Raw genomic sequence first — 27845 nt, 5'->3', positions numbered from 1 at the left:
GATAGAACAGCAGCTCACTGTGTCCATGTACTTGAACCCCAGAGGTGTGCTTGAATTTTAAGATTCTTTGGCCAGCAAATCTTTTTATAGAAGCAAAAGGCTGAAGTGTCGGAATAAGTAAATATATCTCATGCCCAATAACAGGCACAATACAATGATCATCCTGATCGCACCTTTTCAGCACTTCTCAATTATTCCAAACATTGAGAATCTCCAGGAATTGGGGAAAATGTAATTTCCCTTACCTGACACAAGCTAAAAACTGCATAGTATATGCTGAATACGAAAGGAGAATGGCTTGCCTAATACTTTAAGCGTTGGCATTAAGGGACACTAAGTACTACATATTTACTCTACTTCCAATATATCTGAGCACAGGTTCAATGAAACAACATCTCATGTCTATACTAAATTAATAAATTATATATTTACCTTTAACACTGGAAATAAAAGTTTCTAATCGTTCTAAAAGTTCTTGGTCTCTTTCAAAATCGTAAAAATGATGTTCAACCCAGTGGCGAAATACATTTAAAACCCTGAAAGAAAGAAGTAAGGTAATATTAACACTAATAAGGGCAAAGAGAAATAGTAAATCAACACTTAAGTAGTTAAAGGAACAAGAAAGAGGGAATAAAAAGTAAATAATAAATAAAACTAAACATTAAACCAATCAAACGTTTCTGCAGGAACCTTGAGTACAATTCTGCTCTTAAAACATGGCACTTTTCACAGTAACCAGAAGTTTGCACATGCTAACCCATGTGCTAAACCTCCCTGTGTCAAACTCATGTGCCCAGAAATTATAAGACATTGGGTTTGAATGTGTAAGGGTTGGGATAAAAACACAAAATACCCCCATTAGCCTTTAGTAGCCCAACCACGGATCACCTACTTCTGCCCTAGATACAACACAGACCAACCTGAGTTGCACTGGCTGAACATATTCTTTTCGAAACCTCTTAAGGTTGGTGCTGATTGGCTGTTCTCCTTTCTCTATTGCCAGTCTGTCTGCTTCTGTTGGTTCAGGATCTGGTATTTCAAACCTAAGGGAAGAAAAAAAGAGTGCCTTATATTAAAGACAATTTGAATTTTGTTGCCAAGAAAAACAGAAGACAGAATTCTCTCATCCAAGTGGCTGACCAGGGTGTGCACAGAAGCTAACTACAATAGCTCCACAGCTTAGGGTCATCGTTTGCTAATGAACCTATGTCCTAATTTCATTTAAGTATTACCAAGTAATGACAAAAAATATCAATGTTTTATATATGTGTGGCTTTCTTGAAAAAACAATGGCAATCCTGGCTTAAGTCTTTGTTTAGACACTGTTACTCTGTGCCGTCACTGTCATGGATGTACTGATGGAGACTACAAGAGGGAAATAGGTCACATTGAAGAAGCCAATGGAAAGCAATGATAATGCTGGATCTCGCGATCGCTGCAATGGTGGAAAATCTCAATTTATTCCTTGGAGCCATGTTCCTCAACCAGGGTTCCGTGGACCCCTAAGGTCCAGAGGTTGCTAGGGCTCCCTGATCAATAAGCAATATGTGCCTGTCAAGTCAGTGATCACTGACACCAATGATCTATTTGGCCACCTGTAAGGGTGACATTCTTACCACTGGCCAACACTGCAAGAGGCATTCATTTATTTGACCACTAGACTAAGGTACCATGAACTGAGCATACCCTGAATATTGTTAGGGGTTCCCTGAGAGCTTAAAGTTATTTTAAGGGTTCCTCTGTGTTAAAAATTGCTGTCTGTCTATTTTACATACCAGTGGTGAACAGCCTTTCCATAGTAATGAATAAAGATGTACAGGGTAATAACATTTCCTTTTTTTCAACTGTAAACTGTATTCTAGTTCCACAACAACAAAACCATGTTAGCTACCTATGGCTGCCATTGCTACGCTGACACTAGTATGAGGGAAGGGACTTCTCAAAATGGTAAACTGCCTTGAAACACACTCTGAAAAGTGCTGGGTAGAAACACATGATAACTTTTTAACATAATAATAATAAGCCAACATATACAATGTATACACTTGCCTTTCAATAAGTAGACTTAGTAACTCCTGTGGCTTACAAAAAGAGCGATATGTTGTCAGAAAAGTGCGAACAAAGTTAGGATCTGTGGGGGAAAGAACAAAGAAAGACATGTCACATAAAGTCTAATATAAGAGAATAAGCAGAACATTATTTAAAGCTCAACCCCAGGATGATTTAAAAAACCTTTTTACCTGGGAGCCCTCCCCGGCACTTTTCAGTAACCACCCCACTGTATTTGGGTGGTAACTAAAAAGTTGGGTCACAGCCACAGCCACAGTTGGGTCACAGCCACAGCCAAATGGCAGCCACCCATCCAGCTAAAAAGAATTGATGGCAATTCCATAATAATGCCTATGATTTCGTATTGGAATCACAACTAGTCTTATACAGGTGTGATAGTTTGATGTCCACAAATGTTTCCACCGTGAAGTTCACTTACCTGCGTACATGTGATATGTCAGTCTTTCGATGAGTTTAACCACTGTCCCTCCCTTTATGATGGGGATTCCACCTCTACTTTGCACATTGTCCTCAAATACAATGTTCTCTTCAGAATCCTGCTCCACAAAACGATAGACGTCCGAACTTGGCAGACGCAGTGGTTGCTCATTCTCTTCCTGGATCAGCACAGAATCCAACATCCGGTCCAAGGTACTGCGATATTGCAGAGAAATCAGAGCTGCCATCCAGTTGTTTTTCTCCTCCGCTGTCTTGGCAGCAAAAACAATGCAGTTCTCATCTTTGGAGAGCAACTCAAAGGCGTGTTTATACTCTCCAGTGTCCTCCCGATCTACAACTTGCACTTTTCTCATCATGAACTTCTCCTTTAGGCGGTACTCTGCTGTGTTGTAACCGGGAATACGAGACTGTCCATGGTTCATCTTGCAGCTGATCATCAGTCCGTCAAAAAGAAATATGTGTCTTTCATGCTTGGCCCCGACTCTTGTCAAGGTACCTTCCATGATGAACTCATTACAACACTGTCCAATATCTTTTCCTTCCCAGCCATCAATGTTCTTCTGGATTTCGTTCATCTTTTTAATGGCCAGATGTTTGCTACGCATTTGACGGTTGTAGAGACGCCAAATGGGTTCTCTGAAAAACAAACAACCAACAATATAAACCAAGTGTCACAGAGGAATTGTGAAAATAATTTTGACACCAATGAAAAAGGAATTTTTGTGTTGATTACCAAGAATTTTATTTTGTAAATTGTATATTGTTCTGTCCTTAGAATTGATTAATGAAAAATGCTAAAAATGCTTGTGTTGGTTTATAGAAGATCATTTTTTTCTGTTTCTGATTTTGCAAAAGCATTAACAACCACAATTAAGAATTATATTTTGTCAAAACCTTGACATGCATATTTTTATACCAAACGGGTTTGTTGTATGACATTGCCAATGCCAGATTGCTTCCCCCAACAGGGAATGCGATTGATACAGCCCCAGCTGCAGCAATGCTCATTCAGGTGCCATGGAGCTAAAAGCCTTCAGCTACTCTGCCAATGACATTGCCCCAAGAGTATCAGGAGTCTGACATTCACACACATCAGTTTCATCTCACTAGTGCAGCTGAGACTTTGCAGCCCTCGTACTATATCATCCTCTGCATCTAATATAATTTCTGAATTCCAACAATCCCCTGCCAGCTATAACTGGTGCTACATCATATTGCTGTATACATCAGTTAAAAGATAATTTTATATTTATAGCTGGCAAGGGAGAAGAACAAAGCCAAGACTGGGGAAACTTGCCAAATGTTGTGTATTACTAGAGCAAGGAGAATTTGTAATGCAGGAACAGCATGCTAAGGGAAACAAGTGTGTTAGTTGTAGAAGGCAAAAGATTATAACCTCCATCAAGAAAATAGCAGCTTAACAGGGGTCAGTAAACATAAACGTGGAGGAGGAAGGGATGTTTACACGTGAACTGTAACTAGGCATTCATGGGACAGTAAATATGGAACCAGCACAATAAAAGTTTTTTTTATGGTTTTTTTTTATTTTTTCATGTATTTTCCTATTAGACATTTGTGCAGAATTATGACTACACACTGCAAGCAGTTATGGCACATTTACCAATCAGTACAAAGATTATTTTGATACATAGTAGAAATGTCTATTAGATTTCAAGGGCAAAACCACATCATCATACAGATTATCATTCTGGAGTTTCAGGTCTATAAATATTACAACTCGACACATGCAACCTGATCAAAGAGCAAAAACCCTCCCTTACCCTGGACGGCGTCTTGGAGAGTGCTTGTTGTAGATGCGCTCCATGCTACATCTGAGATTCAGCAGAGCGGTGATGGCTTGTTTTAAACATTCTCTATCCTCCTGGTCCTCGCTGCGTTCTTGTAACAGCTGTAAGAAAATGCTCATTTAACAATACAGTCCTGTCCTGAAATACTGTGTTTTTTAAAACAAGTTGTTAAAATCAATATAATTAACTTGCAGTATATCGTCTTCAGGGTTCTCCCCAGGCACTTTTAGCTGGGCGCACCACCCGGCACTTTTCAGCACCCACCCGGCTGTTTTTGGGTGGTTACCAAAGAGTTTGGCCCTAATACGGGGGCTGCCACCCACCTAAAATTTCTTCCCAACCGGCTTAAAAAAATTTCTGGGTTGAGCACTGGTCTTTCTTTGTAATTAAGGAACAACAAACAAGCCATGGGCTCTCTAGCAGCCAACTGGCTACAATTGAAAAAGGAAAAGAATTATGCGGCTGAAATTTTGTTGGGTTCTTGCTCAGGTATGACATTCAAAACGACTGAAATAGAACAAATAAAGGAGTGAAGGAGGGACATGCAGAAAGAATCCTTTGCTGCTCCTCCTTCACTGTCCAGTCACAGGCTGGAGAAGGACAAGGCCTTTGTGTGTTAACTGTAGCAAAGAACTATTAGGTCTCCTGCTCTGTGTGATAAGGCCATGCTGTGGGGCCAAGTTGTGTAATTATCAGAAATGGGTGGACAGAAATACAGTCACACAAAATACATCTCTATTTATCAGCCAGAGTATAGTTTTAACCTGTTTATTAATATTCTCTGCAGAAAACATTAACATAGTCAGTAGGAAGTACTTCCAGACACCTGAAATATTTAATTTATTGTCGGTTTGCTTTCATATATCATCAACCACAATCAAATCCCTAAGGCAGATTTTTACTGTAATTAGAAGATGTGAAAGATGTCTTTTCTTTTTAAACAACAAGTCTTTTCTGTGTTAAACATTCTTTTAAAGGGAGTTTCAGAACTGACATATTAGCAGCAGCAGACTTACCTCCAATAACTCAAAATAGTGCAAACAGTGGTAAACAGGAACCAGCATGAGACGTGGGAGGATATATCTTACTGCTTCTTTAAATCCTTCCGATATTGACTGCAAAAAGAAGATATAAATTAAAGAAAAACAATGGTTTTAAATCTCCAACAGGCAGGACCCACATACAATGTTTACACATGCAGCACAGTCTACTGTTGAGAAAGCTACAATTTAAGAGACATTGTCAGATTACCCATGCAGGGTAAAGTGACAGCATCTTTCCAAAGGGCTCCCTGACCCCACTATACTCACCTTATGTGTGCTTTCCTACAGGTCCTTGCTCAGTGCAGCAAGTGGTGAATTTAGCTGTGATGGTGATCTGCAGTAGCAGTGATCCGTAGACCCTTGCTAGTTGTCGAGCAGCAAGGAGCTGTGAGGGAGCACAGGGATGGCATGGTAAAGGTGTCAAGGAATGCCCTTTGCAAAGCCACAGCCATTATGTCCCGCATGGGAGAGAAGGCAGGGTTTCTTTAAGAGAAAATGGTTAAAAAGTAGCTTGGGGAAGTTGTCCATGTTGCTCATTTCACTCACTCATATGTCCCTTTTTGTGAAATAGATCTGGATACCAATCATTTTTGTAGGTTTAGATATGCTTTCATTTAAAGGCCGATGGATATTGTGCTTTACTCCCAATTCAACATTTCAATTGTAGATAAAAAATTCCGTAAAAGATTCTCACCTGAAAATACAGGGGAATGTTTGGTTTAGCCATGAGGTGATTGAAGTGCTCCTGAAACTGGGTGGCAAGGATGTCCTGTGACAAAGTTTCATATGGGTCTAAGGCCTGCTCCTAAGGGTTGAACACAAGAGACTTTTACAAACTCAGATCAAGCAAAACTAACTGATAAGCTTAGACTCACACGGTTTATTTTTATAAAACAGGGAATCTAACATTCCCTCAAGGGTATCATTTGCTGCCAATCAAACACATGAAAGATTCCCAACATCAGATTTCCTGTTTTATACATAAAGCTCTAAGAAACAACAGAATTATTAAAATGCCAGTTGTACATTTTTGAACATAAGAGTTGGATTTTATATATAGGATTGCCTGCATTCCTATGCATGACCTAAGCCCCTTAATTTTTTTAGATCTATCTGGTCTGGTAGTACCCTTAGTTTAAGGAAGAAAATGAATGGTGTTAACAACAATATCATGGCAAAGGGTTTTTTCATCTCTGCATTAGTAGACTGGTTATCCCATACCATAACTTTGTCATATCCTGCTAAACCAGCATGGTGGCTCAGAGGTTAGAACTCTGGCATTTGCAGTGGCTAGGTACCAGGTTTGGATGATGCTTGGAATGCTTGGATACCAAGATGTGCACTGCTATATTTTAGGATTCCAGACAAAAAGGTACAATTAAGACTCCTATATAACCCATATAAGGCAGAAATATTCCATATAGCAAGGTCTACCATGGTCTGTCTGTACCTCAGCTAAGTCTTCAAAACAGCTTCCAACGAGAGGATGTGGGCTACTCTCATCCGTCATCTCCACTGTATCCTCAATCAAACCCAGGAGCTTCACCGTAAGTTCATGGATATCCAGAATATTACTGAAGATGATCTCAATTTCCTGTAAAAAAAAAAAAAGATATACAGAGAGCTTCATATACGACACATAAGCACCAGATTAATAATTATATTATAATGGATGAAGTTTTATCAGATGTCTGTGCTAGGGAGATTCACCTTATCTGTCCTCATTATTGTTACATATACAAAAATAGGAAAACCAGTATGGAGGGGGCTGTTCCAATGGGGACAACTGTCCTGATGAAAAGAGTCTTAAAGGGGATTTCCTGTCACGTATTGTTGCATCTCTGGGAAATTCTTCCAATGGGACAGACAGCAAAAAATAAAATGATGTGCTATAAAGCTAAACATCAACTTTCTCTTCAGTCTTGTACAGGTATACCGGCTCCTCTCCCGTATTGAGACTGCATGCTCTGACTTCACTGCAAATTAAGAGCTTCTCACAACATGCATTAGAGCCCTCATTATTTCCTGACTTGTCCCCAGCCTGTCCCTTTTATTATTTGGACTTTCATTCTTTAAATCATGGGGGTCCATGAAGGAAAGAAGGACTAAAGAGGGCACTGTAATGTTTTCCAAAAGCTAGCATCCGTAGGAAAGCCAGGATGTGCACATTATCCTGGGAATGCTTATTATAGGAGGGACATTCACCTCCAGTCCTTTTCTGCAATAATGACCTGCCGAATTGAGCATTTTTAAAAGTGGAATTTTAGTTGCTTTAAAGGCTTGTATGTGTGTGTAATGCTTTGTTGCAGCACCTCTAGCAGCAGCTAACAACTTACATTGGCTGTAAACAGCTTTTTGTTTGCAAGGAAAGCTTCCCGAAAGACCTTGATGATGAGGTTCAGCTCACGCAGGTACTGCCTTTCCCCGGCTATTTCATTCCGTACCAGCTCGTAGTAGCTCAGTTCTCCTGTGGAGGAAGGCTCCTCATCACATAGTGCAACAAGGCCGATGTCATCATCCTGGTCAAACATGTCCATCAAGACCTTGAGGGAAGTAAAGAAAATGGGTTAAAAAAACCCACAAATTATCTTAAATCCCAATTAAAGTATGAGTTGAATCAGCTAAAAACATTACAGGTAAAATAACTGAAAGAAAAGGTGTGTAAAGACTTACAGTTCATTTCTTTTAGCGAGCAGCCACAGTTTGAGCAAAAAAGCCTGTTCCCTTCCATGGTGTTGCAGAGAAGGACATTTGCTCTCTAAGTGGAAGCAGTGGTTACTCTGCTGCAGTCTGACATGCCTTATGCGGAGTTAGATGAAGAGCTCTTCAATCAGCTATGCTAATGCTTGAATTCTGATTGTAAAGCTCTGGCTCTGATGCAAAAACAGGAAAGCTGGACCTCTGTAAAGAAACCAGTTTCTACACAAAGAGCAAGGGTTCGACGCTACAGCATGCTGACAGGGGGCAGGCTTTTCTACTTAAGCTGTGGCTGACCACAACAAACCAAAAGATTTTGTTTATGCGTAACGTTAATAGTAAATTTTAAATTATTAGTTAATTGGGCTTTGCAGCTCAACCCCTGGAAACTTTATTTTGTTTCAAAGAGAGTAGTTTTCTATATTTTTTTATGGCCATCTGTATCCTTGCTAGAGAGATTTTGCCTCACTCCCTGTAAAAGTAGGACATTTTGCAAAAGACAAACATTAAAACGCAATTTTAGAATAGTGAGGAAAGGGTTAGAACTTCTGAAAATGTCCTGAGGGCACCGGATCCATTGGAGCCAATGTTGCTCAACACATCTGTAAAAAATAGAAAGCATGCACTGGAGATGGAATACATGTTTCAAGGGGGGAAATGTCTACCCTTTATTATTATTATTAAACAGGATTTATATAGCGCCAACATTTTAAGCAGCGCTGTACATTAAATAGGGGTTGCAAATGACAGACTAATACAGACAGTGATACAGGAGGAGAGGTCTCCTATTTTAGTGTCATCATCATTATTCAGTGATTAGAAAAATGTCTGTATCTACCTACTTTGCTTCCAATCTAAATAATCATATGACTGGCTTTGAAAAATCTGAAATTTTCCCCACTGTACACTCAGCTTGGTAAGGTTTGTGACAGGTCCCCTTTAAAGCCTAGCTGCACTTTCTGTTTGTAGCATGGCGTAGTGTCTGGAGTTCCCCTTTCCGCTTTCTGTGTACAGATTTATTTCCATAGTTATATTATCAAGTGAAACACAAACTGTGTTTACAAAGTGAGGCATTGAACACCTTATACCTACGCACACACCCAGCCAGCCACCTCACCCAGACTATTGTTAAAGGACATCTACTAAAATCATTTACTCAGCCAGTCTGAAATGTAATGTCTGGAAGTCTGTAACATCCCTGTCCATTGACTGAGCCCCTAAAACCAGGGACCTGATCAGATGTCATTATATCTCACTAGGGAGGGGATACAAAGCTGGATTATTGCAAAGTTGTGAATCAAATCCACAAAGCATGCAAATTTTCAACTAAGAATACGCACAGCAACCTTTTTTTACAAAATACATGTTTACCCCCCAAGCTTAGCTTTAAGGCGAATGGCTGTCATAGGAGAGATGTTATGCATTTCCTTCACATAAGGCTTTTTTATGCCTAAAAGTTTTTGTTTTCTACAACTTTATGCAGAAATATAAATTACAACTGCATTGGACTACTTGCAAAATGACATTTCTCTTTGATTCAGTGTTTTTACAATACCTGAGGTCTCAAGGAATGCTGCCATTTGACTTCTCAGTGACAGCTCAAAAACATAAAGTCAGGCAATTAACAAGCAGCCACTGTCAGACCTAGGATGACCCTCTGACCCTATGACTGTCTGAGCATCCAGCCAAAATAGAATTTCAAGCACATTGTAAAAACACAAATATTGCACCTCTATATCTATTCATTATTGCATTATTATATATTAATCCAAGCAGTGTGAAGTAGCTAAATTTGACATGATAGCAGAATCTTGCAATCGCCTATATACCAGACTGGGAGAAGAATGGGCAGGGTTGGGAGCTAACTAGGTGTGCTGCATGCAAATATTCTAACAAGAAACATGTGCAGAGAGAGAGCAGAGAAATGACAGCAGCAGACTTATGTACACCACTGTATCCCTTCTACATAGTCTAGAACAACAGAGAAAGTGGTTTGTAGTCTGTGACTATGTAAATTTCAGGACAGGACCTTGACAGGTACACAAGTTACCCTATTTGTATTTCAGCTGTGTGTCTGGAGTTAAGTTTTAAAATACAAAAAAAAAAAAAAAAAAAAAAACACCAAATAATACTTCGAAAATCCAAAAGGCCCAGAGCTGAATTCGGAAAATTTCCCAACTTTTCAGTAACCACCCCAAAACAGCCGGGTGGTTACAAAAAGTGCTGGGTGGTGCAACCAGCTAAAAGAGGCTGGGGAGAACACTGGAGTTCCATCTGCTGCTTCACCCAAATCTTTGCTAACAAGTCTGTAACCGACTGCATACAATCATCTTACCTTATCGGCACACATGGACACTTTAATGTCCTGCTGAGAGATCTCATAATGGCGGATATTGAAGACGTAGTTTCCTGCTAGCTTCAGAATGTCAGCTGAAATGTATTCCAACACGGCCACAATGTAAAGGGATACATTATAATCCACTTTGTAACCAAGCACCTCCTAAGAAGAGACAAAAATCAGAATAATTATATTTTTATTAAAAAATCTCAGACACTAAAGGGTGAGGATACAATAAATAATTTTCACTAGAATTCTACAGCATCCTTTTCTTTTGTGCTCGGTGATGTACAGAGTGTTTTTTATGGGATGACATCAGAGCAATTCTTTGTATCACTGATCTATGAAAGCAGGAAAATGAATCTTGGATCCGTGCTGGATCTGAAAAGGTAAGTCTGCATAGGACCGTGCTGGAGAGGAGGTGTTCAATGCAGCAACATGTTATGTTACTTTTGGGAGATATTCCCTTTTCACTAATTTATAACTAGAACTATAGGTAAATATCTTCAAAGTAACTAGAAACCTCCCCATGACAGCTGTCACTGGAACAAGTGTCCCCATGAAATGATTGCTACCTACTCTCACCTCCTATTATCGTGATATTACTAATATTTTAGATATCTTCATTGCCTTTTGTTTCAATACTCCCATCTCTGGGGTAAATGGAAAGAGTAAACTTTGCAATTACTGACATAAAAACCAATCAAAACCCTGTAAACTCAATGACTGAAACCATTTATTGGCATTTCTATTTGGGAAAGGTGCAGTGTTGTCAGCCCATAACAGGAAATTAGGAGCTGGGTGCACTTCTGCCAGATCATCAGGTATATTTCTGTACTTGAGGGAGTCTTTATAGAAATATGTGCAACGATTGCAAAGTTGTACTACATATTTTAATGTTTTTCTTTGATACACACTTTAAACAGGAGTGGTGAACAAAACATGTACGAACCTTTAGCAATGGATGGATTTTATCCACAGGCAGAAGCAAGGGGTTCCTTCGCTTGCGTTTTTCAATGGCTGACTGAGCATCAGCTATGGCCCATTTATCGATTGGGTGGGGAAAAGTCTTTTGGACTCTTTCCTGAAAAAAAAAGGACAAAGTGAAATCATTTAAAATTGAAACGTGTTACTTTTATGTTTTGCAAACAGTTTATACACGTTGGTACAAAATTCATTTATATAAGCAAGACTGTTAATTATGTTTTAGGCTAAAATTTTAGTGGCTTTCATTATTTAATGTCTGTAAAAAAATATTCATACAAACAAGAAAAACAAATGCATAAGGCTACATACACGTCAGATGATTCTCACCCAATAATCGCCTCAGGGCTGATATTGATTGAGAATCTGGCGTGTATACCGCGCTTGTCATTCGTGGATCCATCCTGGAGGATCCACAAACGACCGTAATGGAAGTGAAGGGGAGAGAACACAGAGAAGTGCCACTCAGTCATTCTCCCCCTCCCCTCTCCATAGAGCAGAATGGTGATGTATGTACAGAGCTCGTTCATGCATCATGCAGTCTTTTGTCATTGCAAAGGATTGTGAAAGATCGTTTCCAACGATAATTATTGCATGTGTGTACCCAGCCTTACAGTTCAGTTTAAAAACATTCCAAAAAATGTTAAAATAAATAAAATTGATAAAAACCATCAACAGTTCAGCAGATATAAAAGACCTACATTCTATCCCAATATGTATTCATTAAACACCCTTTAGGTGGACCTAAATTCTAAGGGTGAAGACGTACTACCTCCAGCCCATATTTGCGTTGTGCGATCTCTTGCACTGCATTTTACCAGAGAGATTGTGAAAAAATGAGATTTGTTGATGTCAGGGCTGTGCTTCACTGTTTTCCTTGCTGGGGAGGAAGCTGTACCTGAGGATCTGTAGTGCTAGGATCTGCTGTTTTCCACCTACTTCTGTGAATCTGTGCACCCCCAAAAGTTATCAGGGAGGCAGCTTGGACGTGAGAAGGTAAAGTCCTGCTTCCCACCAAGATGACTCCCTCCAAATGAAGACACAGAGCAGAGGAAGGCATGATCAGCTAGCTGCATGGAGCCTATAGACAATACTGTCAAAGTTTCTTGTTCTCCGTTTGCTTTTTTTCTTGGCTTCCACAGTTCAGGATACAATTGAAATGTTTTTGAAATAGTGTTCCATCTGTCTTTATTGTACCCTCCCGTGACCCTTCTTAAAGCAGCATTTAATGTGGAAAAAATATTTAACAATATTGTTTGCCAGTCTGACTCTACTGCATTAAACAGTGTTGTTAGTTTAACACAGAAAACCTGCAGATAGAAGCAGAGAACACTGATCTCAGTGTGTTGCTGCTTCTTTACTGTGCAATCATAGACTGTCATTAAGGAAGTGACTGAGCAGAATTGCTTAAAAACAGCTGGAAAACATCAGGCCACAAACCTGGCTGTGCTGTCTAACAGGACAAACCCCAATCATCTGGCAGGTAAAACACAGTGAGCCTAGCCAACATGTTATCTGGTAGGACTGAGTGAATGTTAGGATGGGATAAATTATAAATATCCAGTGTGTACACACAGAGCAGGAGCAGAGACATTAATAAAAAGGGTGCAGCAGGGTGAGCTGCGCTGCTGAGTCAATGCTGGGAGGAGGATGCAGGAATCAGGGCCTTCACATAAGTATGAATTACTCCACAGTGCCTGCAGATACAGAACTTACCAAGAGATGTTTTTAATCTCAGTTACAGTGCTGAGTGTATAGAAATACTAAAATGTCCATAGCCTGGTCATGGGTTTACTTTAGGATACACTCTGTACTATCATTCCTATTTTAAGGATGACAAACTCAGACAGGGTCAGAGGCCATTCACTGACCGCAGCTTGCTGGTACTTTTCTTCTTTCAAGCTGCCACTAACACTTTTGTGCTATATATTATTATCTGTGTAGACAGGCTCTAAGGGACTGAGGCATAGACCACAATCTATTCCTAGAAATTACTCACTGAGGTAAGATTCATTTATAATCCATCTATAGACACGATTGACAAGAGCAAGACAAAATGTCTTCCAAAACTCAAATGCAGTTCTTGGCTACAAAACTGCAAAGTCGTGCCAATTCCTCCCACAACTATAATAAGGCCAGGACCGCACTATATCTTCATTATAGAGAGATGAAGAATAATTGCTGCGCTTCACACTCTACACACCCCAGGAAAAAAAATCATAAATGATTCCCACAGACATAAGGTCTGAGAAAAAGGAAAAAGTAAAGGCTAAACCATTGCCATGGACCTGACGACAATGATGTACTATCTAGGACACTCTACTGCTAATGCCAGGGGCACATTACAAAAAATATTCACAGGTTTTTCCTGTGAATATCTGAAAATCTGAGGCTATATTCAGCCTGATTTATTAAAGCTCTCCAAGGCTGGGGAGGATACACTTTTATCAGTGAAGCTGAGTGATCAAGCAAACCTAAAATTGATTTTTTTCAAAGTCATTTGCTTTTTGCTAGTCAATGCTTTGAATCCCAGACCACATCCATTCCAGGTTTGCTGGATCACTCGGCTTCACTGATGAAAGTGTATTCTCTCCAGCCTTGGAGAGCTTTATTAAATCAGGCCCAATGGGAAAGGATAAATGGGATGTTCAGAGGAATCAGAAGGCTCTCCTTATTGAGAAATAACAACAATCTCTCTCCTATCTTTATTTTGCTCATCTGGATTCAAAATGAGCTCAACATTTTCAGGGATTTGGTCATCTGCCTGCAGTTTTCTCCCCAGCCGCTCTTAGCTGGGCGCACCACCTGGCACTTTTCCGTAATCACCTGGCTATTTTTGAGTGGTTACTGAAGAGTTGGCTCACAATACAGGGTCCTCCACCTGTCTACAACTTCTTTCCACCCAGCTGGGTTGAATACTGTGCCTGTATCTCAGGATCTACTAACTGTATGAAGTTTAGTCTTTTTGGACCAGGCCAGTTCCGATTTTCATTTACTGGCCACATACATAGCTGCAGCTGGGTAATTGTGTTTCCAGGCCATCTGAGAACTATAATCCCACATGTGTGTTCTATCTTTATCCCCAGCAGAATGTACCTGGCATAATTGCCATGATGTATAATATAAATATTCCCTAAACCAGCTCCATTGGCACCTTGTATTCTGGAGGAATAGTCACAATCCTTGTTTTAGTATACCCAGCAACCTTGCACAGAAACCCAATGTTTGCTATCTGCATCTGCAATCTAATACTTTTACATCGTGAATATGAGATAGGACAGAGACGAGAATAAAAATCTTCTTCTTCTGCATCATGGATGGACCAACTCATTGCAACCATAAAATCAATATTCTGGTTATACCAGAATATTGGTTTTTAATATACCTGTGATTGATATACCACATCAACTTACCTCCACATCCTGAACAGTCCTGGGTTGGGCAATACTAAGTTTATTGAGGAGCTGTAGGATGAGTTCTTCTATGTAGTACAAGGAGTCTTCTTTAGCAGACAATGTGGGGTGAACTTGCTGCAGGACCTGCAATCAAATTAAAATGCCGTTACAAAGGCCATTATGACTAACTTGAAGGCCAGTCAGTGTTATCTAAAATCAGATTCATTCTGATAAGTGTATAGCAGGGCATTATTATTATTAATATAATTAAACAGGATTTATATAGCACCAACATATTACTCAGCCCTGTAAAATAAATAGGGGTTGCAAATGACAGATGAATACAGACAGTGACACTGGAGACACAGAGGAGAGGACCCTGCCCTGAAGAGCTTACAATCTAGGCATACAGCAAGATATTCTTATTATTCAGTATTTATATAGCGCTGACATATTACACAGCGCTGTACAAAGTCCATAGCCATGACACTAGCGGTTCCTCAAAGGGCTCACAGTCTAGTGTCCCTAGTCATATGTCTTTATTACAGTCTAAGGCAAATTTTTGGAGGGAAATCAATCAACCTTACTCCATGTTTTTGGTACATGGACCGGAGTGCCCCCATGGAAGCACAAGGAAAACCTGCAAACTCCATGCAGATAGTGTCCTGGACGACTTTCAAATCTGGGACCCAGAGCTGCAAAGTGCTAACCACTGAGTACATTTATCTAGAAATATGACAGTGGGTAGCTGACTTTTTGAGACGTTGCTATATAAAGAAGGATGTGTTTTTATGACACCTTAGTAGCCGATTCCCGTTGGTGCAATGTGTGATAAAACAAGAGTGTTGTAACAAACCGTACACGCATTGGTACATTGCCATTTATTTTGAAACCACAACATTGCCTAACAACACAATAAAACTAGAGCACAAACAAAACTTTTCTGCACGGAGGTGATTTTCAGTCCATCCAATCTGAAAAAGCTGCCCAATTCAATGCGACCTCGAAGCATGTGTTGTGGTACGGTGTAAATGAGCACTAAAGCTCAGTTGAACTTTTCACTCAAAAAGAAGGTTATCTGTATTATTCATATAATGATTCATAAAAAAAGGGATAATTGTACGCTTATGAGCTCGGCAGAGAAAAAAAGAAACGTAATGCAAGTTTTCATTTTTCGAATGACTTCCTTCCCCCGAAGCGTACATGTGCGTTGAAGATGTGAAACACGCAGTCATGATTACTGCAGCTTGAAAGCATTTATTGTGACAAAACAATGTCAATATACAAGAACAATTCCCTCTTCACGTCGCTTTCGTATTTCCCATACTCCTACTTGCTGTCAACTAGTGAATCTGCTGTACTCATGCATAACATTCGTCATCACACTAATGCAACACATATTTCAGTTTATCTATGAAACAGCAACGGCCTTCGGAAACATGCAAAGCTGTCTTATCAGTCTTTCCTGCGTTGCTAATGGGTCAGGAACATGTGGTTTATACAGCAAAAAATATACAAATGAGGCAGAGCTTGTTTTTAAAATCCTCGTATCTAGCCAGAGATGTCTCATGTTTGCAGCTGCGGTGCATTGAAAGGTGTGCCAACCTGCGTGGCTCTGTCACATGTTCTAAAGGAACACAAGTGAAAAATTCCAAGTCGCTGAAAGGGCTTTGTGGATGGGATTTTCCTTGCCACGGGCTGCTGCCTGGAGGTTACATAAAAATGCATCTTGCCAAGTAGACTCTGTTGACTTAGCCCTCATATTACACCCGGCCCGAGGCTTTAATAATTAGACTTTAAAGGGACAAATCAATGAAGGAGAAGACTTGATTAACAAGCCAAACCAGTATCTGGGTGCAAGCTCGCCAGAACAAGGTGTGTCCATCATGTGAGAATGTCAAGACTTACCAACTCTAACCAAGACACAAGGCAAACTTTAGGATCTTTTCAGTAATTGCTTATTCTGAGTCAGTATAATACCGTTTCTTCTGAGACTTATATTAACACTTCCTGTTTCACAATTTAAAAAGACCAGGTAAGGATGACATTGACAAACCTGAGCTTTAATCATTTCCCCCCTTTTGCCCAACAACAAAACTATTCTTTCACTCCCCTGCTGCTGCAATTAGCAGAACTTGAGCTTGCTCTGAGCTTACACAGGGCTGAGTATTGTGTCATTCCAACCATCATGTGACAGCACTGAGCCAATTACCAAGCACTATTATAGTCACATGCAAGAAGCAGGAGTGGGTCACATGACATCGATATTGTTTGCTGCAGAGCATCAGGACAGCAAATGTTTTAAAGTAAAACATTAACATTGGTCTCTATAACCCAACATTTCTGAAGGCATGGCTCCTATTAGGAGCCTATTCGCTCCTAAAATAAGGAAAAACAGCTATTTTTTTTTTTTAATTTGATGGGACACAACTCTGCCTGTTCTTGGAAAAAGCCGAAAGTTCTCCCATTGGCTGCTGGCTGTATGAAGCGCTCCCTGCTGCGTCAGTGGAGGGATATGCTTTGAATCAGGCTGGTTGATGGGTGCAGGAACTGTTATTGGGGAAATATTGTTTCCCTTTCCTGGTCATGCACCTATTGATCAGTATATGGTCACCTTAAAGTTCTGGTTAAAAAATGTGGGATCATACAGAGCATTATTGCCAGAAGTGGCAGGCAATGTCTCTTTTCAATAAGCATTCTTAACTGCCCAAAATTTGCTAAACGGCACATGCACAGTACAGCATTGTACGCCAGAATACCCAGCACATCCCGGCTTCCCCTGCAGGTGGCCAAACTGAACCAACTCCTGCAGGCTTGCACGGAAGATACATCATCCTAGGCCAGCCAAACAAGATGGCCTATTATAATTATTAAACAGAATTTATATGGCGCCAACATATTACACAGTGCTGTACATTAAATGGGGGTTGCAAATGACAGACAGTGACACAGGAGGAGGAGAGGACCCTGCCCAGAAGAGCTTAAGATCAGAATGAGAAAGAGAAGAAGGAAAAAGATGGCGGCATCTACAACTGAACCCAGGTAAGTATACACTGGGTTTAGTTCTGCTTTAAGGCTCGCCTTCATGTCAAGGGATGCAGATGAATAAGCTGATGATAATGAAAGAAGATCCGTCTATTTAGCAATCAGTTTTTAGAAGGACATAGGAGTAAAGAGAGCATAAAACACATGAATGGGTGGAGAAATGCTATCAATCCATAAAAAGGCTTGGAAAAAACATATGTATGTGTATATATACAGTGAGGGAAAGAAGTATTTGATCCCCTGCTGATTTTGTACGTTTGCCCTCTGACAAAGAAATGACCAGTCTATAATTGTAATGGTAGGTTTATTGTAGCACATGAAGGTCCTGGAATGGCCTAGCCAGTCTCCAGACTGGTTGATGAGTGAAATAAGTATTTGATCTATTACAATGCACAGCAAGTCCTGACTTTTGAGCACTGGGTTTTTGAGGGTTCTTTTGTTGTTATTCTGTCTCTCACAGCTACAATTAACCTACCATTACAATTATAGACTGGTCATTTCTTTGTCAGAGGGCAAATGTACAAAATCAGCAGAGGATCAAATATTTATTTCCCTTACTATGTGTGTGTGTGTGTGTGTTATATATATATATATATATATATATATATATATATATATATATATATATATACACATATACATACATACATACATATACACACACACACATATACACAGTCATATAGGGAGGCGGCGTTTTATTTTGTAACTATACAACTATACACAGCTAAGTAGTTACAGTATATATAAATATATATATTATCTACACACAAAGAGCTTTAAAATGCAGCATATGTTTTGAATTCAGCAGCAGGCAGTCTGCAATGTGATTGCCTTTCCTCCAGTGGCTCCTAAGCGCTTTGTATGATTCCTAGAGACCAGAATAGCTTGTAATCTGAGCCCCTCTCAATGGCTGGAGCTCATTTTCCCAGCACTCCGGGGCATTAATGGATTCCTGCTTGTCTCAGTAAAAGTGACAGCTTGCAGAAACCGCTATTACTATGAATACGGTCCAGCACCGTCCGGCCTATTGCTGCTTTGGTAGATAAGCAGTATAAAAGCCACGGTTTATAGTGTTATATTTTTATGAAGTGGGACAATAATGTTGATTTGATATTATTCTGTCAATATTTCCTTGATTGTTTTTTGAAATGCAAAGTTAAATCAATTATTTTAGAACGGACTTGAGCCACATACTTAAAATATTTCATATACATGCCAGGCATTCTAGAGGGCACTGCCAATTGTACAATGAGCATTCTTGTTAAATGATCTCTGTAAAGGCATCAAAATACAGAAACAACCAAAGCAACATCATGTAAGAGAAACCCAACCGCCACCTGCAATATAAATATATATTGTTACATAAAATGATAATATAAAAAAATGCAATACATTAACATTCCTCCATTTGTATCCCTTTAAAGCACTGCAAGTACAAAACAATAACTGCCCGAAATTCAGTCTGCTTCTTCCTGCCTGTTTGAGCTACAAATACCGTTCTTTGCTGCAAATCCGAATCACTATGATCAGTCCTACTTGTTGGGTACCAGACCTCCACCTCTCTGTGCCACACTCCATATGCATACATTCATTTAATTCCTTAAAGATCAGATGGCCTGGAGATGGGTTTAAAAGCTGAGCATAAATCTATTCAATAATTTAAACAATAATGTTAATTTCATCCACTGTACAATCACAGGCAGGGTTTAGGGAGCTGACCGCATTGTGTTGTTTTACTATGGCAAAGAAGATCAGGACAGACATTCTTCTAATCCTGGAAAGGTTAAAGATCCCCAAAATATGGTTTTGAAATGAGTACTCGGCTGTTGGTCTGGAGTTGCAATGATTAAGACAACCCTGGGTGCAAAATTCTGTGCTTTAAAAACGAAAGAAAAAACGTGGCATCCTGAACAAAATTAGGGGATTGCCTATGCATTGCTTTAGTTTCATCAGGGAAGTTGAATGAGAAACAGCAATGTGTCCTGATACTACAGAGGGTCCGATCACTACCCACCAGTCATATATTGAATGATCTCCATGTCTAGCCTTGGATTTAAAGTGTAATTTGATTTTTTAGGAATGTAGGAAAAGAAATGCCCACGCTTTACCTACCTGCTGCACGCTACAAAGCCATCCCCAGCTTTGCCCATTGCCGTCGGTCCTTTTGGGGCAGAACAAGTCACCTCTGCCTATTTCCCAGACCAGGCTGGGGCTATTACAACCCATAGGGAGAACGTCATAACATAAACTGGGCTTACAGTACTCCTGAGATGAGTACTGTGAGCCCAGATGGAATCAAAGACCAATATATAAGCGCGGCCGCGCTCAAGAATAATGGCTACCCTCTGTTGCCGAAGCAGAGGAAGCTCCCATGGTGCCACCTAACTAGCTCGAATACTGCACAAAAAGAAATATATGGGATTCTTTGGGAAATACCTGGGGAGACCTAGGAGGAGTGGGGATTTACCACACTACCAGCGCGGATCACTACCGGCTGGAATACTATTTTAAAAAGCCAGATAATAGCCCAAGATACAATGGATTACTTTAAAATTTGATTTCGGATGAATGATTTTTCCTCCTTGGAACAACCACTCCTGAACAAGCTGTCTTTACGTTCATCATCGGATGACGTGACCACCGGGAGAGGAAAGAGACCAGTTTGTTCTCAAGTCAAATATTTCACACTTTTTTTTTTTCACTGCAGTTTTAGCGAGGATTCCGAAGTCTGCGTTTCTTGGAAGTGAAGGACACGGGGCTTGGAAAAGAACATTCCAAATTGTACCAGAGGCCGGAGGGGAACAAAAAAAAAAAAAAAACACAACAGAAAGTTGAACTCTCCAAAAAGGGTGTATAGAGTTTAAAAACTGATATTTATGTGTGGCTGCCGCCATGAGGCGTATTAAAAAATGGCATCGATTGTGTTTTTTTTCACAATTACCATGTACAGCAGCATATAAACAGTTAAAATCTATGTATATGGTATGCACCCAGGCAAAGAATTATTATTTTTTGCCTACTTTTGATCTTTTAAATTTTAAGGGCCATCTCCTAGATTGTAAGCTCTTCAGGGCAGAGTCCTCTCCTCCTCCTGTGTCACTGTCTGTATCTATCGGTCATTTGCAACCCCTATGAAATGTACAGCGCTTCGTAATATGTTGGCGCTATATAAATCCTCTTTAATAATATTAATTTCAGACCCGCGGTGGACTACTGTATTCTGTCGCTGGCTCAATTGTGGTCCCAACCGCTCCTATTCAAGTCAATGAGAGAAGCGGAGAACCATTCTGTGTGCGTGGCTGCAGAACCATTCTGTGCGCACGGCACATTTCCAGAAAGTGACAGGTCGCTTTTGGAGCGGGGTGCTTTTCCCCAGTCTGAAGGAAGAACCAGGTGCTATGTGTCCAGAAGCAGCCAACCACTTGGTTTTCCACTGAAGATATTATATTATAGGGCCCTGAATGTGCTTTGTTATATATGTACGATGCATGCAAATAATAATATCTGCTGGTCCAGAAATCTTTTGCACCGATAACTTCCTGGGCTGCATTCCTATTAGTTACAATGTTACTCGCTGCTCTCTTATTAGTTACAATGTTCGCAGCTGCTGAGGACTACAGAACTCCATTCTCAGACTGTTATCTGTGGGCAATATTCAAAGTTCTCCATGTGGACTACAGAACATCTCCCCCCCGGTGTAATAGAAATTAGGAGACGGCAAGGTGCCCTATGGTCCTAACAACCCTTCATGTCGTAGGGTGATATCACTGCTCATCCATAGTTACAGTACAGTGAGCGAGCAATGTTAAATCAGGACAAGAAGAATGTTACTGGCAGGTTCACCAAGAGAAAACAGAAAAGCAAAAGCTTGAAAACTATTGCAGCCACCATATCTGAAGATAGGAATGATTACATTTTTGGTTGGGATACCCTTTAACCCAATCTTTCCCAACCTTATACCCTTTAACTAACTTCTAGGTCCTAGGGACCCCCTTCTATAATTACTATCTCCACAGCACATTAGCATGGTGGGCAGTAGGAAGAATTTTTCTGATATTGTTGGCTTTTAGGAAGAATGTCACTCTTACAGATAACCAACAAAACAGTCATAAAGCCAGAATCATAAGTACCAAGCTACTATATTCATATAATCCATACAGGTCTGCTCTCTACAACCGGCCCACTATGTAACGGTTAAATCACACATGCCAAGTCTCCAAGAAAGGTTGGAGAGACTCTTGGCGGTCTGAGCCATTCATTGATCAATGGAAAAGGTTTTAAATAGACCAAAGTCAGAACGCTTGACAGTGAACAGATCAGATCATTTCTCAAATCCACAAGGATATGCTGCAAACACTTAAATACTATGGAGCCATGAACAAAAGAGGATTGGACAGCCTTTATATTCCCCATACATGTATGTAAAACAACCCATTGTCTTATACATATATTTAATTTAGAACCTATTATGTATTTTTTCTATATAGCAAGTGCATATTTGAGAAATCTGATGGAATGGCGGTGGAATGATCTGCAGTGCTGCGCGCTTAGGTGAGCCAACAAAAGTCAGATAGAGGTCAAGGTCAGAAGTAACAAGCTGACCTTATTAGTTTGCTGCTGCTCCTTCATAAAGCAATCACAGGCTGAGGACTAGGCAGTGACCAAACTGTGCTGCTTAAAGCCCAACCACGAATTGCTGTTTGATTTATTCACACAGGGGGTCACCCCACACAAGATGAATTAAATGCTTGTTTAGGTAAGGGAGGAAGTTATTATAAAAAGTTACCTTATTCCTAGCTCCACATGGCTTTTCCCCTGGATACCCTGAAAGCTGCAGCCCTTGCAGGTCATCACCTTCAGAACCAAGGGCCAAGCACTACTTGCAGCATTGTTACTATAGCAGAGCACCATCTGCCAGGGAAGCAACAAATAGGGCAAGTATTTGTACTGAACCCCCTGACCCCAGCCAAATGAGCAATCAACCCATAAAGTATATGTGGGGGGGGGGGTCCACAGCATGGATAAGTTTACCAGAAGTCCAAAGTGGTTCCTTAAAGAGTATGTAGGTAAACTTTTTTTTTTGTTTTAAGAGGGTTTGACTCTATGCCAAGTTTTTATTGCTTTATGATTGCCACCATTTAGATTCACCACTGCACCAAGACAAAGTGAGGGAGAATCGAAACATTTTCAAGTGTCATAATACAGCAACAAGTGAGGAGAAATCCTACCACGAGGAAACTCATTTCTGTGACACCTCTCTAAGGTGATGTTTCTCAACCAGGGTTCACCCAGAGGTTTCTAGGTGTTCCTTGAGCAATGTGTGCTTCTCGGATCAGTTTATGTGACACCAATGATCTTTTTGGCTATCTGTAAGGGTGACATTCTTCCCAATGGTCATCAATGTAGAAGGAACTTTCCCCACTGACCACCATGCTAATATACTGTGATCTGGGGATATAGTAAATATAGAAGGAGTTCCCTGAAAACCTAAAAGTTATTTCAAGGGTGCTCCCATGTTAAAAAGGTTAGGAAATGCTTCTCTTCTAAATCTTTTAACCCCTGAAGAAGAACCCTTGAAATATTTTTCAGGTCTTGAAGAACCAAAAACCTAAAAGCAATAACACCTTACGGTCAAAGGAAAGAATACCCCCATTACAGAGAGCTCAGAAAAGCTTTGGCATCATACTACTGCAGTGTTCAACCCTGATATTTTCTTAAGCCGGATGGGAAGAAATTGTAATTGGGTGACAGCCCCTTTATTGTGACCCAACTCTTCAGTAACCACGCAAAAACAGCCGGGTGGTTACTGAAAATTGCTGGGTGATGCACCCAGCTAAAAAGGGCTAGGGAGGACACTGTGATGCATTGGTCAAGGTGCAATGGCTACAAAACTAGGTCTCCATCACATGTGAAGTCAATCACCCAAAGTTCTAGCAAATTCTGGAGGAACACTAGGGTACCATGGGCCCCTGGATGCTTCTGTAAGGCGGAAACTCTATTCAGTTTGGGCATAGTTGCACAGGAAGTGAATTATTCCAGCTGTATACAGGCAGCAAAAACAACTTGATTGGTAAGTGAATCTTATGATAAGCACACATTTGTTCTTATAACACCCCCTGCAATACGTTGGAAGATCTTACTGATGTGGTCCCAATTAAGATTCCAAAAGATGATATACAGTGACAAGCACCCTTCCTCCTGGGTCAAATAAGGCCAACACACAACATCAACTGAACCCCATTCATTCAGAATCAATAAGGCCTTTGAAAGCATAACCCTGCCTTACATAAACTGAACTCCCGGCTTATAGAAAGTGTCAAATCCAGCATAACCAATCATTATCACATCCACCTGAAAAACCCTGTACAGCTTTACCCCAAGAATGACACGCAGAACTGCAAAGCAATCAGGGCTTCAATGCTTTGCACAATGATGTCTGCTGAACAGAGCCTTTTCTGTACAAAACAAGTGTTACAACCCGGTGAAGGAAGACTATTGATAAGCACATAGATTTTTTTTGGTGAATCAAATTCACTAATGAATGATGGTTCCAGGATCAAGCAGTATTATCAACCCATATATTATCAGCCTTAATTTACTTATGTTACTGCATACTATAAAATGTATTAGCATAACATTTTCAGAGATCATAATACTTCACCCTGACAATGTTAATCTGCTTTACTTTCAGGCATCATCCAGAGTTACCATCAATTCCATGGATGGAGAAGATGTGGTTCACAAATACCTGGCACAGATCACACCTAGCTGCAGCCTCTCCCTTTGTGACTTTATTATTATTATTAATATTAATAAACAGGATTTATATAGCGCCAACATATTTTGCAGCGCTGTACATTAAATAGGGGTTGCAAATGACAGATTATTCCGACAGTGATAGAGGGAGAAAGGACCTTGCCCCGAAGAGCTTCCAATAGACTTGGTGCAAAGTTACAATTTTGCAGTTTAATCATTGGAGAAGAAGAGACTTAGGCTGGGTACACATTGCAATAATTGTCATTGGAAAGGGTCTTTCATGATCCTTACCAACGACAAAAGAGTGCACGATGCATGAACAAGTGCTGTACATACAGCTCTATTCTGCTCCATGGAGAGGGCGGAACGATGGAGCGGCACCCGGCTGTGCTCTCTCCCCTTCATTTTCATTACAATCATTCATCATTTGTAGATGCCTCAGGATGAACGATGGACGACAAGCACTGTACACACGTCAGATTCTTGTCAGATATCAGCCCTGAGGCAATTATCAGAGAAGAATCATCTGACATGTATACATAGACTTAGAAAATGCTTTCTTGGGCTTGTAGCAGACTAATGTTAAGATCTCATCCCAGACAAAATTACTGGACTTGAGTACAAGTGGGAGATTTTTACTAAAAAAAAAAAAAATATATATATATACCGTTATGGGAAACATGGTGGCTCAGAGGTAGCACCCTGGCCTTTGCAGCACTGGGTTCTAGGTTCGAATCTCGCCCAGGTGTTGATTAGGAATATTTATCTGCATAAATATGGAGATTTTATCAATCAATGCACATATATATTCCATAAATACCTTATCAATGCACATATATATTGAATAAATGGAGGTGGATAAAAAGGTTTGTGCACAAATGATAGCTAGTCATTCAAATAGTTTAATTGAGAAAACAAGGTGAAACATAAAATGCACAGCAATATTGGTTGATATCTAGATATAGGAACTTCAATCAAAGGACACTATCTGTCCTTTGATTGAAGTTTGCAGGTTTTTCCTGTGTTTGTGTGGGGGTACTCCGGTGTCCTCCCACATTGCAAAAAAATGCAGTTAGGTTAATTTGCTTCCCCCTAAAAAAAAAAAAAAAAAAAAAAAAAAAAATGTCCTTACACTGTGGTAATGACATATGGCTATGGTAGGGACACCAGAGCGTGAGCTCTTGAGGGACAGCTAGTGACATGACTATGGACTTTGCGCTGTGTAATATGTCATCGCTATATAAATGCTGTGAATAATAATATTAATACAGTTGCATAAAATAACATGTCAATGTTCAAGAAATTTTTTTGGAAGAAATTGTAGACAAATGGCAGCCCTGTATTGTGACCCAACTCATTGGTAACTACCCAAAAAAAGGTAGTGGTTACCAAAAAGTGCCAGGTGGTGCGCCCAGCTAAAAGAGGCCAGGGAGAACACTGCATGTCAAGAAAGCAATTTAAATTGGAAATAAACCCAAACGGCCTCACCTATTCGCGATCTATCATAGGGTGCCACCATATTTCTTTTTTACTTCCTCCCACAGACAATGTTGGGCCATCTTGACTGGCCATGCTGATGTTAACTTCTTTTATCCCCAGCACACGCAAAGGAAGCTGGAGCGATCATGAAGGATGACAAATTATTGCAGAAGGGACATTGCTTGTTCCTATCTGCAATAATGACCTGCCTGATTGAGAATTTACAATCACAAACAGGTGAATTCAACCTACAGTTTACCGCTCTATGACCTGCTTAAAACAGGATTTGCATTCCCAAAGATTTATATGTGTATGCAAAATCCACTTGTTGCAAAAAAAAGCCTGTCAACACAACCTTTAAAAATGACTAAAGGGTCCACTTTAAGGTCATATTTCATGCACACATTTGTACTTAATTATCTGTTGGCTTTCAGTGATTTAAATAGTGCAGTCAGCATTCTTGCTAAATGACTTTTGAAATAATCCAATTACAACATAAGCCACTTGCAGAATGTATTGTCTTCAGTCATTGGCCCTGCACTTCACTACTGGACAAATCATCAGCTGAAATGAGCCTGTACTCAATCATTGACATGTCAGCCTGACAGAGATACACTATATGGCTGGATGTATAGAAACACATCTTAAATTATTGCTTTCAGAGATTTCCATTGAAGGATACTGGTAATGCTACAGCATACAAAGCAATTTTAAACCAGCAGTCGCTCTTGACCTTTTCACCCCTGAGGAACACTTGAAATAATTTTTCTAGTCTCGGGGAACCCGTACTCAACCCAATTTTTAAGGGAGCCAATGGGAAAGAGCCTAATACATTGCTGGATAGAATATTACCTTTATAGACAACTAGAAACATCATAAAGGTCATGCAGCTGGCTCAACAAAATGGTGTTGGCTCCAGAACAATTCAGGAAGCATCATATAAGAGGTCAATCAGCCACAGTCTGAAGAACCCCCAGCAACCTTTGGAGGAACCCTGGTTAAGAATGGCTGTTTTAAACAATTGTGCACCTACCCTGCAGTAAGAGTTTGAAGAAAGCCCATTTCTGTTCCAATGTGGTTTTGGCCGTGTGTACAAAGCCAGCTCCATAAAGTTGAGATTGGAAGAGTTTGGTGTTGAGAGACTCAACCACATCAAACACCATTGGGATAAATTGGAATGCCAATTGCTAACCTCACAAATTCCCTTCTGGCTAAATGGAAACAAATTCCCATAGGCACCATCCATAATCTTGTTGGAGGTCTACCCAGAACAGTGGAGGCTGTATGTATACAAAGGTAGGGGAGGGACAACTCAGTATTAAATTTCAAGGTTTTTGGGATGCCCAAGCAGCTCCTATAGGTGTGATTGAAGATTCGGTGTCTCCAAACTGTCGTCTACCTATTGTAAATGTCTCAGCATTATTGGAGAAGAAGTATTTTCCTATAACACCTGCAACCTGTCCCTGAACCCAATTAGAACAACAACAGTTAAACTTCTGCTGCAAGCCATGTGAGAATTTAAAGCAAGAATCAGTACATTTATTGGCTTCTAAAAATATATTGCAGGCCTTGAAAGCTACAGACAGGATTTGCTACCATAAATGTCCATGACCATCCTCGTAAATAACTGTCATGAAAACAGTTTCCCAGGTATGCGCCAAAATACACAAGAAAATCTTGCTGCTTGACCTGAAGCGTCTCCTGTGCTGGAGCCTGCAGGGAAAAGAATTCTACAGCTTGGTTTATGATCTGTCACTTCTCAAAATCAGACTTCTCAATTGCTGTGCAA

The 27845-nt window shown here is 40.1% G+C and overlaps 1 protein-coding gene across 1 annotated transcript in view; it reads right to left on the bottom strand.

Annotated features, from left to right (window-relative positions):
- Nucleotides 1-27845, bottom strand: part of SOS2 (SOS Ras/Rho guanine nucleotide exchange factor 2) — a 43894-nt gene that overhangs the window by 10375 nt on the left and 5674 nt on the right. The window contains exons 2-13 of the mRNA XM_072428951.1: nucleotides 14792-14917; nucleotides 11347-11478; nucleotides 10392-10556; nucleotides 7696-7902; nucleotides 6810-6953; nucleotides 6054-6164; nucleotides 5333-5431; nucleotides 4290-4417; nucleotides 2489-3144; nucleotides 2050-2131; nucleotides 921-1043; nucleotides 433-536 (exon numbers count right to left, since the gene is read on the bottom strand). Coding sequence (XP_072285052.1) covers nucleotides 433-536; nucleotides 921-1043; nucleotides 2050-2131; nucleotides 2489-3144; nucleotides 4290-4417; nucleotides 5333-5431; nucleotides 6054-6164; nucleotides 6810-6953; nucleotides 7696-7902; nucleotides 10392-10556; nucleotides 11347-11478; nucleotides 14792-14917 — 2077 coding nt within the window. The remainder of the gene's footprint in view (nucleotides 1-432; nucleotides 537-920; nucleotides 1044-2049; nucleotides 2132-2488; nucleotides 3145-4289; nucleotides 4418-5332; nucleotides 5432-6053; nucleotides 6165-6809; nucleotides 6954-7695; nucleotides 7903-10391; nucleotides 10557-11346; nucleotides 11479-14791; nucleotides 14918-27845) is intronic.

This window comes from Pyxicephalus adspersus, chromosome 12, assembly GCF_032062135.1.
Source record: "Pyxicephalus adspersus chromosome 12, UCB_Pads_2.0, whole genome shotgun sequence".
Classification (NCBI taxonomy): domain Eukaryota; kingdom Metazoa; phylum Chordata; class Amphibia; order Anura; family Pyxicephalidae; genus Pyxicephalus; species Pyxicephalus adspersus.
Note: the sequence above shows the minus strand (reverse complement) of the source record. Positions and strands in the feature narration are given on the sequence as shown.